Here is an 18,814-nt window from a genome sequence, read left to right as displayed (position 1 = left end):
GATCATAAAAATCAGTTTGGAAATGTTGAGTGTGAGGCCTTGGCTACAGAAGCAAAGGAGAATGTTGCTATCGTAAATTTTGCTAATCTATCAGTTCCATCTCAGTCTGATGTGGATTACATTTCAGCCTGGAGGTCTCCTTTCCCATATCTGTATCTGTGTTGCCCAGACTGAGCCACATGGCCCAATGGGGAAGGAGACCTGGGTTTCCCATAAATGAACCAAGGGGTGATGTGTCTGAAGTGATAGAGGAGGTACCAGGCAGTCCTTGGGGCTTTTGGCACTGAGCCCCAAAGGGCAGGAGGGTGATCACCCAGAGCTGCCCTTATCTGCCATCAGATGGTGTGGAAACAGGGAAGTTTAGATGCAGCAGATAAAATGGCAGGATGGACCAGCCATCCCTGGCTGCCCTTGTTCCAGTGTTTTTGTTCTGATGTTTGTGGTGGGAGTTTGTCCCCCACTCTGCGTTACTGACTGTTTACTTGCACTTCCTTCACAACCCATCCAACTGATCAGTGCATCCCCAGGTGAAATGCAGAAATCCTAGGTGTGTCTTTCAACACACAAAAAAAGACCGGGAGAAGATGAAGAGAGAGTTTTGGAGGAGCTATTTTCATCCCTGAGAGAATGTTGCCACGGGAATGCTGACAAGCCTGCAGGTCTCAACAGCAGTAAGTGTGGCAGCTTTCCAGACATGGGGACTGTTCAAGATGGTGTAGATTTCCTGCAGTAGGAATTGAATGGTGTGCACAAGGCTTCTGAACATAGTCAAACTGCAGAACAAGAAGTACCGACCCAGTTCAGAGAGGAGAAAAACACGGCTGATGGATGCAGAATCCCCTGAGCATCTGGTTTGTGCTCCACCAGCATGAGGAGATTTTCCTGGTGTCTCAGTCCCATCAGCTTCTTTTGCTGTGGGCACTACATGGTTGTTATAAAATTGAAGCTTGGTAGCCGGGTAATGTACTATGTGTTTCCAAGAAAAGGAGTCCCAATTTCTGGCAGGGAAAACTTCCTCTGTACAGAACACGCCTCTGCATTTAGAAACTTCTGAGTTACCACTGACAGGGCAGAATGCTACCAAATAATTCTCTCGTATCACAGCTGGAGTTTTCAGTGCTGAAGTATGCATCTATAGATGTTACTTTTGTATGACAGTTATAAAATAAACACCTCTGTCTCATCTTTTTGTTAACTTTCCCATCAAGTTCTATTTAGAGAACTACACTGACCCTTCCCATAGCTGCATGGGCCATGAAGGGTTATCTCCCCTATCTCTAGCCTCCAAGTCATTTGATGACTTTAAAAATAAGCTAAACCCATTCTTCCTTAAGACCAATACTCTGGCCTAAGTCACCTTTGTTTTTCTATACCACTACACAACCATGCATGACAGTGAAGTGTACTTTCCCAGTACATGCCATAGAGGGTAATTTTGGAGCTGGTGCACAGCTGACTTCTGACAGCTGGGTGCACACCATAGCCATAGAATGCTACAGAATCCAGGTCCTTCAATTTGTTGTAGCTGGCACATGGCATGCGATCCTTTTGGCCATTGTGCCATGGTCTCCTTCCCATTGAAACAAAGGTCTATGGACAGTGCTGGTGAGCTGTGGGGTGCTGGGCAATCCAGCCTTGCCCTGATATGGAGTCAGAACTCAGCTGGGATATGCTATGGTCCCAAGACTTGTGAGCTGTTCCTGATTCCAGTAGTTTTCTTCATAAACTAGGGTTATTCTGAAAATGTTTTTCTGTGTAGGTGAGCCCATGTACTGAAGGGATCAATGCTATATCTTGTTGTGAGCATGCAGGTCAAGTCACTCGTCTGGTACTAGTCATCCAGTGCCTTTCTGTAGTTTTCCACTAGATGCCCAGAAAACTTCCAGTACTTTCCTGTGAAAGAATACTACAATGGATCTGTTCACTGTAGCGTATGATGCCATCAAGTCCTGACTGTATGCAATACTTGTGATACCCCAGTCAAATGTGTGTGCGTTTGCATCACGGCTACTCAGGGTCTGGTTAGACTAAGTCTGTATCCCATGGACTGAGCCTGCAACAGTGATGCAGTCTTAAATTCTTTTCAGATTTTTTTTTTCTTGCAACATCAAATCCTTCTAAATTTCTTGATGCTTTAAAGTTTTAGGATGTGCCCAAGATGTGGAAGGAAACACAGTGAATCATTGCTAGATACATTGATTTTATTTGCCTTTTTAATGCTAAAAATGCCCACACATTCATTAAAGTGACTTTGTTGTGGCTGAGTGTGAAAATGGTTTGCATTGGTCTTCGAACTATGGATTATAGATGTAGTCAGGACAAAGAAATACTGCAATTACAAGTTAACACTGCATTCACAGAGCACACAGATGGTGGTTCTGCTGGTGGTGCAGAACGCGCTTGGTGGGTTAAGTAGTTAACAGTCAGTTGTGGGCACTTCTGACATCCCAAGCAGGCTTTCTGATCTAATTCCATGCGCTTAGTTGTGTGATGACAGCCTATTTAAGGTTTAAGTTTTACTAGCAAATCAGGCTGTGGAGCTGGCACTGAATGACTGCTACTGTTATAGATGATTGGAGCAAATGAGCTGAATGCTGTTTCAACAGTAAGCTTTTGTTTAATTAGACTTGGAATATGAAATCTTTCATGGCAAGTGGTTGGCTTAAGCTCTAGCATCCAACAATATCATCCATACCAGTGATGTGCCATCTTTGGATGTTCTAAGTAAAATAAAATATATACAGGAAGAGAGTAATGTATGTGTTTTTAAAACTGTGACACAGAATAAAACATAGTAGAGGATAAGTTTTGATAGTCATATGAACGAATTCCTGTGTGTCCTGTAGCGAAAAATATTTGTCTACATGTTGCAGGCAAAGGGTGCCTATAACTTTGTCTCCAACAAGAATGGAATTTCTGAAGAGCATTTCAAATTCACTGAGATGTGCTTTCTTTTTAATTTCATTTGTAATAATTGCTTTTGAAAAACACATTGAAGTCTTTATCAGTCATATTAAGATGTCATTCGAGTACTAAAGCAACTCCACAGTGTCTACGGCCAATATTGTGAGTACTGGACAAAAGGGAAGTCACAATGTTTTCTCCATCCTTTGCAAAAGTCTGGCCTCTGTCGGTAGTGTTCTGGGAGAGGCAATGGATTTTTGGGGCTTTTTGTTGTTAAGGACTGTCTAACAACGCAAAACCAGAAGACCATTAGGAGGCATGCGTTGTTGCTCTCACCTCTGCACAGCAGACAGTGTGCACCACGTTGCAGCAGCAGGCTTGTGGTACTGGAAGTAAAGCACATGCACTTGGCCTTTGAACAGAGGGAGGGCTGTACCAGCTGCTGGGGTGCTGTAGTGCTCGGCGTCCCTTTGTACTAGAAGGGCACCAGCAGTGTGAATGAGAAGAACTAGCTGTTAGGAAAGTGATCGTGTGCTTAGAAATGTCATTTTTTCCCCTGCAGTGTTCAGGACTGTAGCCCCGTTCACCATTTAACAACTCCAGTGCAACTTTTTATACCTCGTTGTCTTCCATGCTAGGCAGAACTCTGCTGACAGGGTATTCACCAGGCGTGAGTCTCCTCAGCTATGAAACTCTTAACTTGTGGTGGAACCTTGTAAACAGGCTGAGGTACCTGATGATCATCTGCTTGCAGAACAAATACACCTGCAAGTCAGTGACTGAATTGTATCAGTATGAACAAAAATCTAAGAGAAGTGCTGTAGGAGTTGCACCTAGTATTTATAAAGCCTGCCTTCCAATTTGAGCCTTTTGCATGGCATACGATCGTTTTTACACAAGTTTTGTATGTTCTCATATGATGACTGAACGGAAGACTAACCTTGTTCTTGAACATCGGCCACGTGTGTTACAGCAGGATACACCCTTCCCCACACGGGAGACTGAAAAATGCATTCTGGGGAAGCAAATTTTATAGAAGGGTACTTTGGTTAGGATCTGGTGATCTAAACTCCACACCCTTTTCTACTATGCTATTTTTCTAGACTTGGTGTCTGTGTTAACTCAGTATGCCTTTACTTAAGTCATATGCTACTCAGCTACATGGTAATCTCAGGTAGTCTTACAACCTCATTTTTATTGCTCCTGTCTTTTCTACTGCTTGCTGCGCAGTTGCATTGTCTGCCGTATTTAAGTGACAGTTTGTTTGTGTCGATGACTGCCTAGCTTACCCGTTTGCAGTGTCTGCAATGATTGCAGTCATTCCAACGACGAACTACATGCCTACACCTTGTTAGACAGATCCTTCGAGCACAGGCCATGGAGCTGAATATGGCCTTCCCCCAAATCTACCCATTTTCCCATCTGTAAAATGGGGCTAGTTAGGGGCATTTGAGAATTATGGAGCTGAAAGTGAACTTTTACTGGAATTCTTAGAAATGTTGGCATTTGCAAAGGTTCATGCTTGGTGAATTCAGGGATGATGCTTTGAAACCAGCCTTCCCACTTCTTTCAAACAGAATTGTAGAAAATCTCCATAAATTTTCAGGTGTCTGACTCTCAGGGTTGCATCTAAATCCAGATAACGTGTACGCCATGGCTTGGATGCCTTTTTATTTTCTGTAAGAGGAATAGAGAACGCAGGGTATGTCTTTATAGTTTTTAAACTTATTTATTTATTGTATATAAAAGCCTGTTGGTTTTTGTTCTATAGGATCTTACATCTCTTCAAAGTAGCATAATTATTTTTTGTTCAAATGTGCAGTGTTTTCACTTTAAGTATTGCCTTACTGCCTTGGTGGATCGTGGTGTGAAGGCTCCTGCCATGAGTGCATGGTGAGGTGAGATGAGAACTGTGTAGGGGGGGTCATGAGGGAAATTTCGCCGTTCGGAGCAGGAGTGTGCACTGGTTTTAAGCTGGAGGAATAAAAACCAATGAGAGCAAAACCACAGGTGGGCAGCAATTAACAGAGGAGCTTGGAAATAAAATCCTTAGAAGTCCAAAATGAAAGTGCAAAATGGACTTGTTTCCAGGGATTTCGAGCTCCTCCTTGCGTTTGGGGCTTTCAGTTTCCCTCCTTCTGTGGACATCCCGGCGGATGGTTGAGCCGGTTCGCTGAGCTGTGGACCTCCGTCAAGGTGGCACAAGCGGGGAAACATGTGCCCTTGCCACTGGTTTCATGGTGCCCCTTAGAGCGTCGGTGCGGCTACTGCAGCAAAGCGGGGGAGACCCCACCGCCCGGGGGCAGGGCCGCTCGGCGGGTGGGAGCGTAGGTGGCCGCGTCACCGTGGGTCTCAGGTGCGCTTTGCGGTGACGAGAGACAAGTCTTTTCGTGAAGTGCTTCCTCGTGGTCGCAGCGGGGCCTTCGGTGCCGCTTCCCGGGGGAGCGTTCGGCCTCGCGTGCGGCCCCCCCGCCCCGTTGCGGTTCCGGGCTGGGCGGGACCCGCCGCCGCGCGCAGGTGCTGAGCGCGTTGGAGCGCGCGTGGGCAGCTGCTGCCGCGAGCCCGGGGACGCGGGGGGCGGGGGGGCTGGCGGCCCCGGGCAGGACCCGGGGGTGGTGGTGTGTGCGCTGAGGGGCAGCCCGTGCTGGCGGAGGCCGCGGTAGCCTGTCCCCGGGGGCGCCGGGCCGGGCCGGCGGGCTGCGGTGGCGCGGCCCACCGTGCCGGGGCCCGCTTCGCCGGGCGCGGCTGCGGAGTTCCTGGGACGTGGGGGCAGCGCTCGGCCGGCTGGGTCCCCGCGGGGGCGCCGGGGCCGGGCCGGGGCGGGCGTGCCGGTGCCCGCCCCCGCGGCGGCGGGCGGGGAGGGCCCGGCCCGGCCCGGCCCTGCCCTGCCCTCCTCTTCTTGGGGCGCCCCGGGCAGGGGAGGCTGTGGGGCGGGAGGGCCCGGCCGTGCGCGCCGGCCGCCCGGGATGCGCAGCCTCAGCTGACCGCAGCCGGCTGCTGCCCCGCCCGCTCCATGCCCCGCCGCGGACCGCTCTGTCCGAGGACCGAGGCAGACCATGGTCCAGCGCTTCAGCCTCAGGAGGCAGCTCTCGAAGGTGGGTGGCGGCCGCGGCGCTGGCTGCCGGCCGGACCCCGGCGAGCCCCTGCGGGAGGCAGCTCCCTCTTTTGTTCTTGCCTGGCCGAGACACAAAGGGCCCCTCTTCGCCGCCGGCTCTCCCGGCGCCCCGGGGCAGGCCTGGCCGCGGGCAGGTGCGGGGTTCGTTCCTCCAAAGCCGCACCCACCGCGGGGGGCCTGGGGGGTTGCGGCGCCCCGGGAAGGGGGGCGGCCGGGGGTCGGAGTGCGGGGGAGCGGCCGGCGGCGGCTGGGCCGCCCGCGGGGGCCTGGGGCGGGCAGCGTCCCGGCGCCGTGCCCGCCGCGCCCGGGGAGGCGCGCCCTGGCCGTGGGGCGCTCGGCAGCCCCGGCCGGTAGCGCAGCGTTTAAGAACAAAGGAGCTGCTCTGAACAGGTTTTGCTGCTATTTATTTCAAGAAGCTGCTTTAGCGGAGAGAGTAAGTAATCCAGAGAGCGTTGCAGTTTTGTCACTGAACCAATCCGATGCGTGCAGTTTGAAAAGCATTTGGAAAAATTCAGTCGGTGACTAAAAGCAGGGCAGTACAGATGAGGCTTCCACAGAGCCGCCGGTGCAGCCCTGATCTTGCATCTAGCCGTTCCCATTCAGCAAACTGGGCTCTGGATGTGGGAATTGACAGTGTTCTTTGGACACTTAAATGACAAGCTGAATTTTCGCTTCATGTTTAAGCTCTTCTACACCCCTCCCTCACATGTGTGTTTGTAAAGGATTTAAAATGCATTCATCAAAATCTTAAAATGCTGTTATCAGCACTTAAAATAGGTCAGAATTCAGATCCCGTAGACTGTCTTGGGAAGAGCTGTGGCTTTTCAGTAAGTTGGGCCCTTGTCTTATTTATTTGTGATTTGTTTTAGCATTTCCTTGTCTTAAAGAAACTGATGTGGCCATTTTGGGTGGGCGTGAAAAAGTGAAATGCATCTTTTAACGGTTTACCTTGTTCCACATTGAGCTGTGCCTGCGAGCAGCAGAAGTCTCTGCAGGCACTATGGAGTTTAATCTTCCCCTCAAAAGAGGCTTGATCTAGTTAGTCATGAACTTCCTAAGCCAAAATAGCACTGAACGAACTCCTTTGGGTAACTCAATTTTCATTCTTGTTTATCAGGGTGGGCAGGGTGAGTTGGAAAAATGTTTATGCTGATTTTTTTACTATAGGAACACATTTCCCAGTTTGTTTTTCTAGCGCTCTCTCAGTTTTTGTGTTATCTGACACAATTGTGTTTTCTGAATTAGCTCTGGTTGTGTCAAACCTACTTTAAACACTTTTCTAGCCTCAACAGCTTCTCAACTACTTTTGTTTTAATTGTAAAAGATGTGCAACTTTTACAGTATGATGAGCTGAAGGGAGAAATAAGATCTTGGTTTGTGTTTACCAAAAACCAAAAGTGTAGTTGTACAAAGGAACAATCAGAATGGATCATGTTTATCTAGGTTTGGATGGAGAACGAGAACTTCATCTCCCTGTCTCCTTGCTGTTCTTCAGAATGGGATTGGGAAGAAGTCCCTTTGTGAGTCAGTCTTTGGGGTGTGGGGAGGGAAGGGGTGGCAAGTTGTGTTATGAAGCACTCTGTCATCTACTGGAAGGATATGACAGAAAAGATGTAGAATTTTGCTAATATATCAGCCAAAATGCGATGATTGCCAGGCTATACAAAATAAATCACTACTTTGTTAATATTTCTTGTGTAAAAATCTTGATTCTTTCACTTTTGAACTTAGACTTCAAAGTTGGCAAATGTCTTTGTAGAGCCTGAGGCCCCTGCTCCCAGGCTGTGTTCACTTCTTGGGTGAAGTAGGACACCATTAAATGGTGTGCCTGTGTTTCACAGCTGCAAGGTCAAAATTCCAGTTTCTAACCCATACTTAATGGTGGAGGCTTCAGATAGAATGTTACTGTGCAGATTTGAGAGCCACAAACTGAAAAAGGCTGCCACCAGTGCGTATAAAACTTGAACAACAAAAAAAAAAGTATGACTTCATGCAGGAAGAAAAAACAGGGCTTCATGATACGGGGTTTATAACCTCAAATAGCTGGTTTCCCTTTCCATGATGGCTATTTGCACTGCATGGCTTTGATCAAATCCTTCAAGCTCTCTTCCTTCTATGAATGGGGTTAATGCCTTTCTCTTATTTACCTAATGGCTGTCAAATTTTGAAGTACTGTTCTGGGGAGAGCTGTATAAGCACTTAACCGTATACTAATTTATGAAACGTTTGCGTTTGATAACACATTTGTATCAGGAGTTTCAGAAAGTTTTATGCAGACTTACCTTCAAGTGTCACGGCTTATTTCACATATACCAAATCAATATTTAATATTTGTGTGTTATTGTTTGGATTCTGTGTTAGTTTGCCAACTTAAATATCTTTAAATGTTAAAAATTTGAGTAATAAATTATTGCACTGTTATAGTTAAGACTTAAAGGCAAAATGCATTTTTTTTTTTTTTTTGACTGGTTCAACAAATGTCTTCCCCAGGCCAAACTCAGAGTGTTCGCTTTGTTTCCTCCCCTGCCTTCCCTTCCCCTCCCCTCACACCCCACACCCCCCCCCCCCCCCCCCCCCCCAGCTCCACAAGTATCCAGAGTGTTTTCCAACTATTTTGGTTCAAACCACTCTCTGTCTTGTACTGTTTGGAAATCCTTGGAGGGCCAATCACTGTCACCCAAGACGTCAAGAAGTGCTGTTGCTGCTGTCATGTTATGTTTGGTTGGGGAGTTCCCTCACTGTTGGAGTGGTAGTACAAAACTGTATCCAACTTTTACTCAGCTTGACTTTGTCCAGGTGTTTTAGCTGGGTTTATGAAAGGAAAATAATGGAGATAAATTGAACTGTATTTGAGAAAGTTTTTCCAAGTTAAAATGCATACCCTGTCTTTTGAAGGTTGTGCTCTCCCAGAAGAGGTTCAGGTGAGCCATATGAAACATATATGAAACAGTGCTTTCATATATGGCTGACGTTTTGATTAGAAAAGGCCAGGTTCAGTTTAAAGGAAGAAAAGGCCGAAAAAGTGTGTTTTTCTGAACTGCAGTGATACACTCAGTTCATTTAACCATCATGTTAAATGTTAAAAATTTTAGGCTGGACTGTTTTGCTCTGAAGTACCCATATAGGTTTGTTAGCATCTAAACTGTGTTGTCGCTGATGTGGATTGAGTTTGTTTATGGGAGAGGAACTTCAGTGGATTATGCTTAAATAGCTTTGAAATACTTTTATGTGAACTAAAAAAAGTTCCTCCTAGCCTGTCTAAAGGTTATTGCAGCACTGAATGCAGGTCAGTGTGCTATTGGGCTGATAGTATTTTCCGCACTCTGCCTTGTCGTTGATGTAGGTAAAGTTTCTTCTAGCAGTGCCGCCTCAGCTTCCTCAGGGTCTCTCAACTCTTGCATCACATTCGGTCTCAGGCAGATACGTCCCAGTGCTCGATGGCATACCCCAAGTGGCTTGCTCTTCTTCACCTCTGTTCATTACCTAGTGTTGATGGTTCATTTCCTTTATTCTTTATGGTGCTGACCTGTATTTTTGTGGGTATAGAGTCATCAATGGGAGTTTCTATCCACAGATAGAAATTGTTCGGTCAAGATGAATGTAGTATAATATAATTTCTTTAGCAATCTAAATTTACTGTGAACAGATAGGGACTAATATATAATATTAAAGTAGTTAACCTCTTAAGACTCTGTTGCCTTAAATTGTCACCTGAAGACATTCTTGTGCAGAATCATGATGTTTGGGATTCAAGAACTGTTTGTCTCAGAACACAAAAGGTAAGATAATGGTCTTTGCCAAGTTCTGTGGATTTCCAGAGCATACTGCTTTAATTGTTCATGGCTATATCCTTTTTTGTGTGTGTGCATCTGTCCTGAGGAGGAAAAGTCCCCAAAGAACTTTACAATGTGAAATAACATTGCTCTGTCCTTTCTCAAGTGAGTAAAAGAGTTACCCAGGAAGTTAAAAGTAGAGTGACTTGATACTTCCAAGCTCTGGGGCCAGTTGTTGTGTGGCTGTTTCCTGTCTTATCAGTGTTGTAGATGGACAAAACACAGTTATTGATAAGGTCCGCTATTGAAGGTGCTCAGCTCTTAAGAAATTTTTCCTATCTGGAGTAAGCTCATTTTTACAGCAGCATGTTTTATTGGTAGACCCTTGCCAAACATTGATCAATACCAGGCTGTGATAACCAGTTTATCAGGGCAGAGCTCTCCTAATATTCAGTATTCAAAGGAAAAATAATATTTAGCAAAGTTATGATGCTGATTCCACTTTTTCAGCTAAAGTGGTCAAAAGGTGAATGCTTCCGTCTGTTTGGCTTACTTGATATTTGTGATACGTAGCATCAAAAATCCTGCTATGTTCAGACTGCATCTGTTCACTCTTCAATGCATAAAATAATAGCTCTCATTGAGTTCTCAGTAAAAGTTTATAGAGCTGATATCTATTGTAGCTTGGCTACAGGTAGTAGTGAGGGAGAGTCAGAAATAAGAGGAAGGTTTGGAAATCTGATGGATTTCAACCCCATTCTCATGGTCATTGGACCAGCAGGCAGTTTTCCTATGGCTCTTCACGTTCTGTGCCACTCTCAGAACTGAAGTAACATCATTGTACCGGTGGCGGAGCAAAGCCAGCTGGATGATTCAACCTGATGGGACCTTCAGGGGCAGGAGGACACATACGTTAGTTACCACATCTGTTACTCAGTGTAGATTACTGTTTGGTTACCTTTAGATTACCTGTTTGTTGTGGTAGATGTGATGCAGCTTGAAACAAGTTACTGCTTGGGGGAAATGATAGAAGGTCGCTCACCTTCACAGCAGGCTTTCTGGTGTGCTGCAGGTCTGTCCCTGGCATACCTTACTGTAACTCCTGTATGTGTACTTCCTTGGGTCAAGTTAGGGGATCTGTTTATTGCTGTCAGTGCAAGGGTAGTTATTCAGAAATTTCCTGTTGCTGCTAATGGAAAGGCGGGTTTGCTTATGTTGGCCATTTAGAGTGCCCTGTTGTAGACAAGCCAGCTGGAGCATCTCGGCATATTACTCCTTATTTAGTTTTGAATCTGTTCCTACATGGGTACTTCTTAAGGTTTACTGGGCAAAAGGCTTGTCTAAACAAAGCTGAGATGTAGTGGGGTGTACATAGGTCTCCAAGCATTGGCCATGCTGGTGTTGAAAGAGTGCTGGCAATGATTAGAAATATCATGAACTTTCTAGGCAAGATGAGTCCCTCAAGAAGGGAATGAGGTTCCACTACATCTTGCTCGGGGGAACATGTGGGAAATTGTTGCAGAGATACCTACATCTTACGAAAGGAAAATGAGCTTCTGATGCTCTGTTGAAGTAGGAGTAACAGGTTTCCTCTTCCTGAGGAGTTTGTCTCGTCTCAGTGTAACAGCTTCCTGAATGCCAGGACAGTGCAGAAGTAAAATAGACTTGAAGCATCTCCCCGCATTGGTGATTAATGGGGTATGTGAGCCTACATCTGCACAGATATTAGGGGTAAGACTAGGGATGTCTCTTTATGAAAAAAACTCCTCTAATAATCCAGAGAATTACCTGTATACCTGCCAAGTGGGAATCTGGTGAATTGCATGCGATTGCTCATTGCCAAATAGACTTACGATGTTAAAGGTTGTAAACACGGACTACAGGTGGAATGCAGTTTACATAAATGCATCTTTCCTTTTAATACTGAAATTCCACAGCTCGTGGCAGTTTTCTCAGCAGAATGTCATCATACTTTATAATAGGTCTTACATGGGGCTGGGTAGCAATAACAATCGGAATTTCCTACCAGGAGTGATCAAAGGAAGCGTTACAATTATTGGCATCTTTACTCTGTATTAGTTACCTTCAGGGGTCCTTTGTAGAGGTTTTGGCTTGTGTAGTATTTGCCCTCCTCCTCTCAATTCCTTGTGATAAACCACCTGGCTTCTTCCTGAGCCAGTGTTTCTTCAGGGCCAGAGAAGAGTTTGCTCTCATTTTGCAACTCTTTCCCTTCTGTATGTGGCAGTCAGTGATAAAAATGCATATGTAAACTAGGTCCTTTTCAGAAAGGATAGACAAGCTTTTTACACAGGAGGAAGGCCTCAGAAGTTCAGGGGAAACCAAGTGACAGGAGCAAGGGAACGTGAGTTTTCAGTAGTTACACGACACCCAGTTAGGGACTCCCTGTCTGGACAAAGGATGTGACAACAGCCTCGAAAGTAATTCTTAAAGAGATAAATTGTAAACACTTGTCCTTGGTGAGCAGCAAAGAGGATGGTAGAGGTTTCGTTCAGAGGATTTTGGTTGCTCAGAGATGGGATTTGCTAGTTCTGTTGGCCAGATCTGCTCAGTTTTCCCAAAGGCATCCCTTGGAGGCAGCTGTGTCTTCTGTAAGATGAGTTGGCTGTTGCAGTCCTCTTCCTACCAGACTTTAACAGCATCATAATACGCTTTAAGGATGGGCACATGAGCACCAGACTTGATTAATAAAAGAACTTTATTATCTTTCCACACCATGTATTTTGTATTTGGGATTATTTTAAAGATAAATTGGGGTTTCTGCATGAGTTAACTCTCCATTAAACTGACTTCTGCCTTTGGTGCTGTTACTCCAACTCAAGGCAAATGCAGTCTTGTTTCAAAGGAGAGAAAGGTGCTCAGCATGGTATGATTTTGACTGCTGACTTTTTTCACCCCCTTTTTGACATGGTGTGCCTGGTGCCCTAGGCATGACGGCGTGATCCGTTTCCTGCCCCTGCCCACACCCTGCTGTCGGTAGGGCCAGTGTCTCTGCTGGTTGGAGCAGCTCACAGCTCCTGGGGCGCAGGTGGCAGCAGCTTCAGTGTGGGCAGCTGAGCCCCCGTGGCCAAACTCTGCACCACTGCACGTCTGTGCCAGGTGCCAGCCGCCTGGCAGGGCCTGTACACACCACCTTGGGCATCCACAGAAGTCACTGATTGCCAGGTCTCTGCAAGGAAGTACATTGATGCTGGCAGCCCTGAGCGAGCTGGTGACTGAGATGTTTCCAGTGAAAAATGGTCAGAAGGATTCGTAGCTCAGCGTAATGATACGGCACAGCTTCCATTCAGTTTGATGATCTGAAGGGAGTCCAGAATGCCAAGGTAACCCCTTTCCAAGCACACAAAATGCTGCTGTTGGTAAGAGGCCAGGATGTTTCTTTGCTCCAGACACCCACTGAGCTGCGGGTGGTATGGTGGCACTCGGTGGTCTGAGAACACAGCAATGTTGCTGTGGGACTGGCAGGCTCAATAAATCTCCATCACAGCATCTGCCTTCATCAGAGTTTGGCTAAAAACTGAAATTCTTCTCCACAGCAGCCTCTCTGTCTCTTTGCAGACCTCTTTATAAACAAAGCATATGTGGGAAAAGCAAACAGATGACACGGTGGGCAGGCACTGACCCGTGTGCCCCCGCAGCATGCAGGCACACGTTCCGCTGCCACCTCCCGTGCCAGGCTGTTTCCTGGCAAGTGCTCATGCTTCTGGGGCGGTGGCTCCATGTTTGAAAATTTGGTTTGCTGGAATGCAAAGGGATGACAGGACAGACTCTTTCCCCGACTACTGAGACTGCTGTAGCTGTCGCTGTCAGCCCCTTGGCCCTCTGGGGTTCATGAGAATGCAGGACACCTTTTTCCATAAACTGTGGTTACTGGTTGACCTTTATTTCATGTAAAAGTTCACAGCCCTACGGTGTGTTAGCTCTTACTAAAGAGGACGACCATTTTCCACAGCAATTGCAAATTAGCAGAACCTTGCAAGTGACATTTTCTTGCCTGCTTTTTGTTTATTCTTTTAAAATGTGGTTTCCTATCTTTTGTGTCTTAGAAAATACTTGTTTTTTCAACACTTGATTTAGATGTTACAGTAAGTAAAATACCAATCCCCGTGCTGCATGCTTGCAGTTTAACCTTTCTTGTGTTTGGATTGATTCTTTCTGCCCCATACCTAAGCAGGTCTCCTGGGTTCTAAAACCAGTCTCCCTGCAAAATTCATGATGAGGAAATGGGGGCTAATCCCATCAAATAACTCAGTCCATAGTGATGTTAAGTAAATTTTGAAATTATGGAAGTTTTAGTTAGTATGAAGTTGTACATGCAGTTCAGACTACTCACTTCGTGGGCAGTGTGTCTGAATAGCCCACCTTTTGAAGACAGAAAATGGTTCATTTGAAAACATAGTCATAAGTTGCAGGACACTTTGATTGACAAAAACACTAGAGGAGCAAGGGTTTGGGATCTTTTCTAATTTAAGGCACAATTTGGATACCGCTGAGATCAACAGGTATTAGAATATGGATTTCAGCTTAGAAAACATCCCTTTCTTGAGTTGTGAGCTTTGACGCTATTTAAAATAGACAGGAGAAAACACTAAGGAAATGAAGCAAGTTTCTAATCCTTCAAAGAATTGCTATGAACATTTTGGTGTGCATAAAAAAAAGTAAGTTGTATTTAGATTCTAAATCAGACTAATAAAATGTTCCAGCAACACATTTTATCATTCAATGCTATCATTTGACTTTTTTGATAGGGCACATACTTAGCAAGAATGGAGTCCAGGATCACAGGACGGCAGACTGAAGTTTTACTACAAGGGGTTTTGTTGGTTTTTTTCCTGAGTGCTGTTGGTAAACACTCAACTGCAGAAAAATACTTTCTCCATGTTATCTGCTTACATCGTCTTACTTAACTCTCAGGAGCCTGCAAGCACTGATGCCATGTTTGAAAAACTCGTAACTAATAAAAGTTTCCATTCTAGAATCACTAACTACCCCCAAAGAAAAAGAAACTCAAAGGAGTACTTAAATTAGCATGGAATAGCCTTTACACAGGCACATATTTTTTTGCTTGCTCAAGCATGTCTGCCTTGGGGGTACACTGAAACCCACTGCCTACACCAGCGATGTGGAAAGACCCAGGATCCTGTTGGTGAACAAAAGCTTACAGGGGAAAGAAATATTTCTGTTGTCAGAAATGAATTATTTCAGCCTGATGACACTGGCAACAGGACAACAGGAGCAGAGGAAAGGAAGAGCTTCAGGCTGGTGTGGAGGTGGTGTTTTACTGCACGCTGGATTGAGAAGCATGTGAAATATTAGTGCGGAACTGTTACCCACAGGTCTTAAGTATTTGGGACTGTTGTTCTGGAATGAGACTAAAGTTTCTAACAGTTTTCTGTATTTAAATAAGATTTTAGTTGGTGTGTGTTCTTTCTTTCAGTGAAATGTAGTTTGCCTTTGCCTTTCTCTTTACGCTGAAGACTACCCTCAAAAAAAAGACACCCCCCCAAAAAAGAAGAGGGCATTCCTCTGCTTCTTATGCACAGAGCATTAATTTCAGTAGGAGTTGGGCATATCTTGGGATCAGGCTCATTCAACTAAAAAATAGATAGTGTATCACAGAGGTGTGGAGACTCAGAGTCCTGGAATTGAGTAGGGAAATTATGTCTTAGTCATAGTTATGTGGTGGGACAAAGTACTGTAAATTCAAATACTTGTCAGATTTGGAGCTATTATCGCATTAGTTTAGTGCTTTCAATATTAATGTTCTGAATAAAATGGTTGCTTAATCAAAGTAATCTATTGGCTATACTCTGATAACTTGATCTGTTCCATCCTTCATTTTTTCCATTGGTTTGTATATGAGCTCATTTAATTTGGATTTTTTTTTCCTAAAAATCCTGCTTAATCCCAGCTGCGGAAGTTCAGAGGTATGCTGTAGCCTCCATACATTATGTAAAATTACCCTTTTAGTACCATAATGGAGCTGAAGAGAGAACAGTGTTTGTACATAGACTGACAGAAACAAATGGTTGCATAAAGTAGATTGTAAGCATTCAAAATGAGACATTTCAAAAATTAGGTAGTCCACTGAACAGGTAGAAAGGGTTGTGGATTATCTACAGAATTTAGCTAATCAGTAGCAAAGAAAGAATTTCTCACTGGACAAATGAAAGTCTTTATGCACATTCCTTCACCTGTGTCTTGCTTTTGGAGTGAAGGAGATGTCCCAGCCTAGAACATTGCTGATGCTGCAGTGGAAGTGCACGTCTCGTGATCCTTGCTGTACTAAGGGGATACAGCTGTTTTTGAACACATGGTTAATTTGTCAAGAGAGGAGGTTGTATTCTAGCTACTCCTGACATTTCATACTGCTGTGTCTCTAGCTAAGCAGGTGTACCTCAGACACCACCTGTAACCAGTAGATCTTTATATAAATCATAAGTTTGAGCAACTGGCATGTTACTCAGCTGAATACTGTTTTTCAGTCCCTTGGATGTAGCTTTCATCGAGACATCCAGCTCCGACTTCCGAAACTGCTACTGAAGAGCAAAGGTGCTTGAACCTTTTATGCATATTTGAAGAATTAAAAATAATAAGCTGCATGAAGAAGGCCGCCTAGTTGTGTAGTATCATTCAAGCCATTTATTCTAGCATTTTAATAGTAAGAGTACACATTTGAAAGACTGTTGTAACTGTTCTGTTGCTAGGCATGAAATGTCAAAGCTTTGAATGCTTTCTTGACGTTCAAGAAGTGCCAGGTACTATTGAGCAACTTTAACTTCGCTTTTCTGATATTTTTCATAAGTAGATGCATGAATAGTTGCCCGGTGAATTGGTGCGCTCTAAGCAAGTTTTGGTGTCTGGGCTGTAAACTGAAAACCATTCACGAGCACCAAGAGTCAGTGGCAAACAAGCAGTTGACACTAGCTGGTACTGGCCGTGGAGTACCCTTTGTGATGTGTGCTGATGGCTTCAGTGCTGCAAAGGGGGAGCTACAGTGGGGGGTGTGACCCTCAGCAGAGAGCTTCTCACGCCCAGGGTGGTTCTGCAGGTACAGCACTGGCTAACTCTTTGCTCAAAGAGGCAGTGATTGCATTCCAGGGTTGAACCATGGATAGCTAAGGCTTGGTATAGAACCAGACCTGAAAGGAGTGCCAAGGTTGCTTAATCATTTTGGGGTCTGTGGTATCTTCCAGATTTTAAAGGCAGCTCATTGTTCAGATTGGCAGCTTGACCTGTGTCATACGCTTAAACTATCATTGTATGTTGCAACCATACACAGCCTCTAGGCAGTCTAATTAAAGCTCTAGCATTCACTAAGAGAAAACCCTAGGCATTGTTTACCAAGATTAGATTAGCATGGGGTTTGAAAAAACTGTGTGCTAACTTGTAATAGTGAATGTAATAGTTATCTACAGGAATTCCATACATTTCTTTAAATTCCAGATACTATACAGAATGGAATCCCTGCAAGAAGATATGTTTTTCCCATATTGATGGAGGATGAACTTCTTTTTAGAAACCCTTCCCACTCCCCCGCCCCCCCCCCCCCAAAAAAAAAAAAAGAAAGAAAAAGATACATGCCGGTGGTTTGTTATATCCAGAGGTGTAGCACATTCAGAGCACAGTTTAACAATCTGGTGATTGCATTTGGAAAATGCAAACATTAGTTACTTCAGTAAAATCTACGGACTTGTAATCCACCACACATTAACTTAATTTTCTGCGTTTGTCCATCTACACTGGCGCAAAAAAGCTGCTGCAGGTGGCAGCCACAGTGGTACTTGCTTGCCAGGCAGAAAATTGAAAAGAGCAGGTCCTTGCCAGCCAGCATCATAGCAGTGAAGCAGCATTAATGACAGGGCTTGTAAAATTATCTTGACACTCTGCCTAAAGGTGAGATTTCCAGCAAGACCATTAACGTATTTCCATTACTAAACATCACTTCTGAAAAATACTGCGGTCCCTCAAAGGAGGTGGAAACCTGCGTGTATTCCTGCGGGTGACCGGAGCTGTGCTGGTGGAGCACCCATGGGCAGGGGCCCTGGGGCTCGGGATGTGGCGCATCCCGGTCAGGCGAGGAGCAGCCGCTGGGTTTCCTGCTTTTCTCTGGCTCTGCCTTGTGGGGATTCTCCTTTATGCAGGCACCTTCAGGGGTCACTTTATGTGGCAGTGGGTAGAACATCATTAGCCTTTAACACAGTCCCTCCTAGCTGTTAGTTTCTTTCTGAACTGTTACATAGTTGGGTTTAGTTACGTTGTTGCTTTTAGTTAACAAAGCATCCCTTTGGTGTCTCATCTCTCCATCTTTGAAATCAACAAGTAGGCTGCTGGTGTCGTTAGCAAATGCCTCCTTAAAAGCCAAGTCAAAAGTTCAAATAACCATGGTTAGGGAGCCGTATTCAAAATTAATTTGATTGAAATTGGCCCCCGCAGCAGTGCTCTCTTGTGCCTGGTACATGATGCCGTGCTTCTGATTGCTTGGTGTGCGGCTGCCACCTGGCCCGGGGCACAATGTACCCAGTCTTTGAGGGAAAGAATGGGAGTATAGGTTAAAACTGCCTTATAACAGCCACCGTGAATTAAAACCACTTGGGTTTCAGGCTCACAGAACAGTAGTTCTACAATAGCGTGGTTCAGACAAGGAGTATAAAATCATCTGTTTTGGGGAATGCTTAAAAAAAGATCAAACTGATTTTTAAATGCATGCTTCTTTATATAAGCACTTGATGAAGAAGTAACAGTGGGGTACATTGCCTCTTAGAGATCCAATAATGAGTATAAGTAACTTGGTATCATGCTTTGTCTGTGAATTAATTGGTTGCTATTGCTTCTTGAACATGAACCCAACACACTCAAGAACTCTGGCAGGCAGGGCTTTGGGTTCCATGTGCCGTGTGTGTCTTCTCTCCATTGCAGGGGTTAAACGCTCCTAGCTTCAGCTGTGCTGGCTGCTCAGTGCTGTGCGTCCGGGACGGGTCCCCTCCAGAGTATCTTTCACTGA

General features: G+C 45.1%; 1 protein-coding gene across 10 annotated transcripts in view; it reads left to right on the top strand.

The window, feature by feature from the left end:
- The window catches only part of TMCC1 (transmembrane and coiled-coil domain family 1), a 119,869-nt gene that overhangs the window by 44,402 nt on the left and 56,653 nt on the right, over positions 1–18,814 (top strand). Inside the window, exon 1 of one of the 10 annotated variants that reach the window (XM_080387596.1) lies at positions 5,789–5,999. The exons of the other annotated variants lie outside the window; for them this stretch is intronic. Within the exon in view, the coding sequence (XP_080243722.1) occupies positions 5,961–5,999 (39 nt within the window). The 5' untranslated portion in view covers positions 5,789–5,960. Of the gene's footprint in view, positions 1–5,788; positions 6,000–18,814 lie in introns of those variants that run through there. 10 annotated transcript variants of the gene reach the window in all.

Source organism: Falco punctatus (assembly GCF_963210335.1).
Source record: "Falco punctatus genome assembly, chromosome: 4".
NCBI classification, from domain to species: Eukaryota; Metazoa; Chordata; class Aves; order Falconiformes; family Falconidae; genus Falco; species Falco punctatus.
This window is presented reverse-complemented; position numbering and strand designations above follow the sequence as displayed.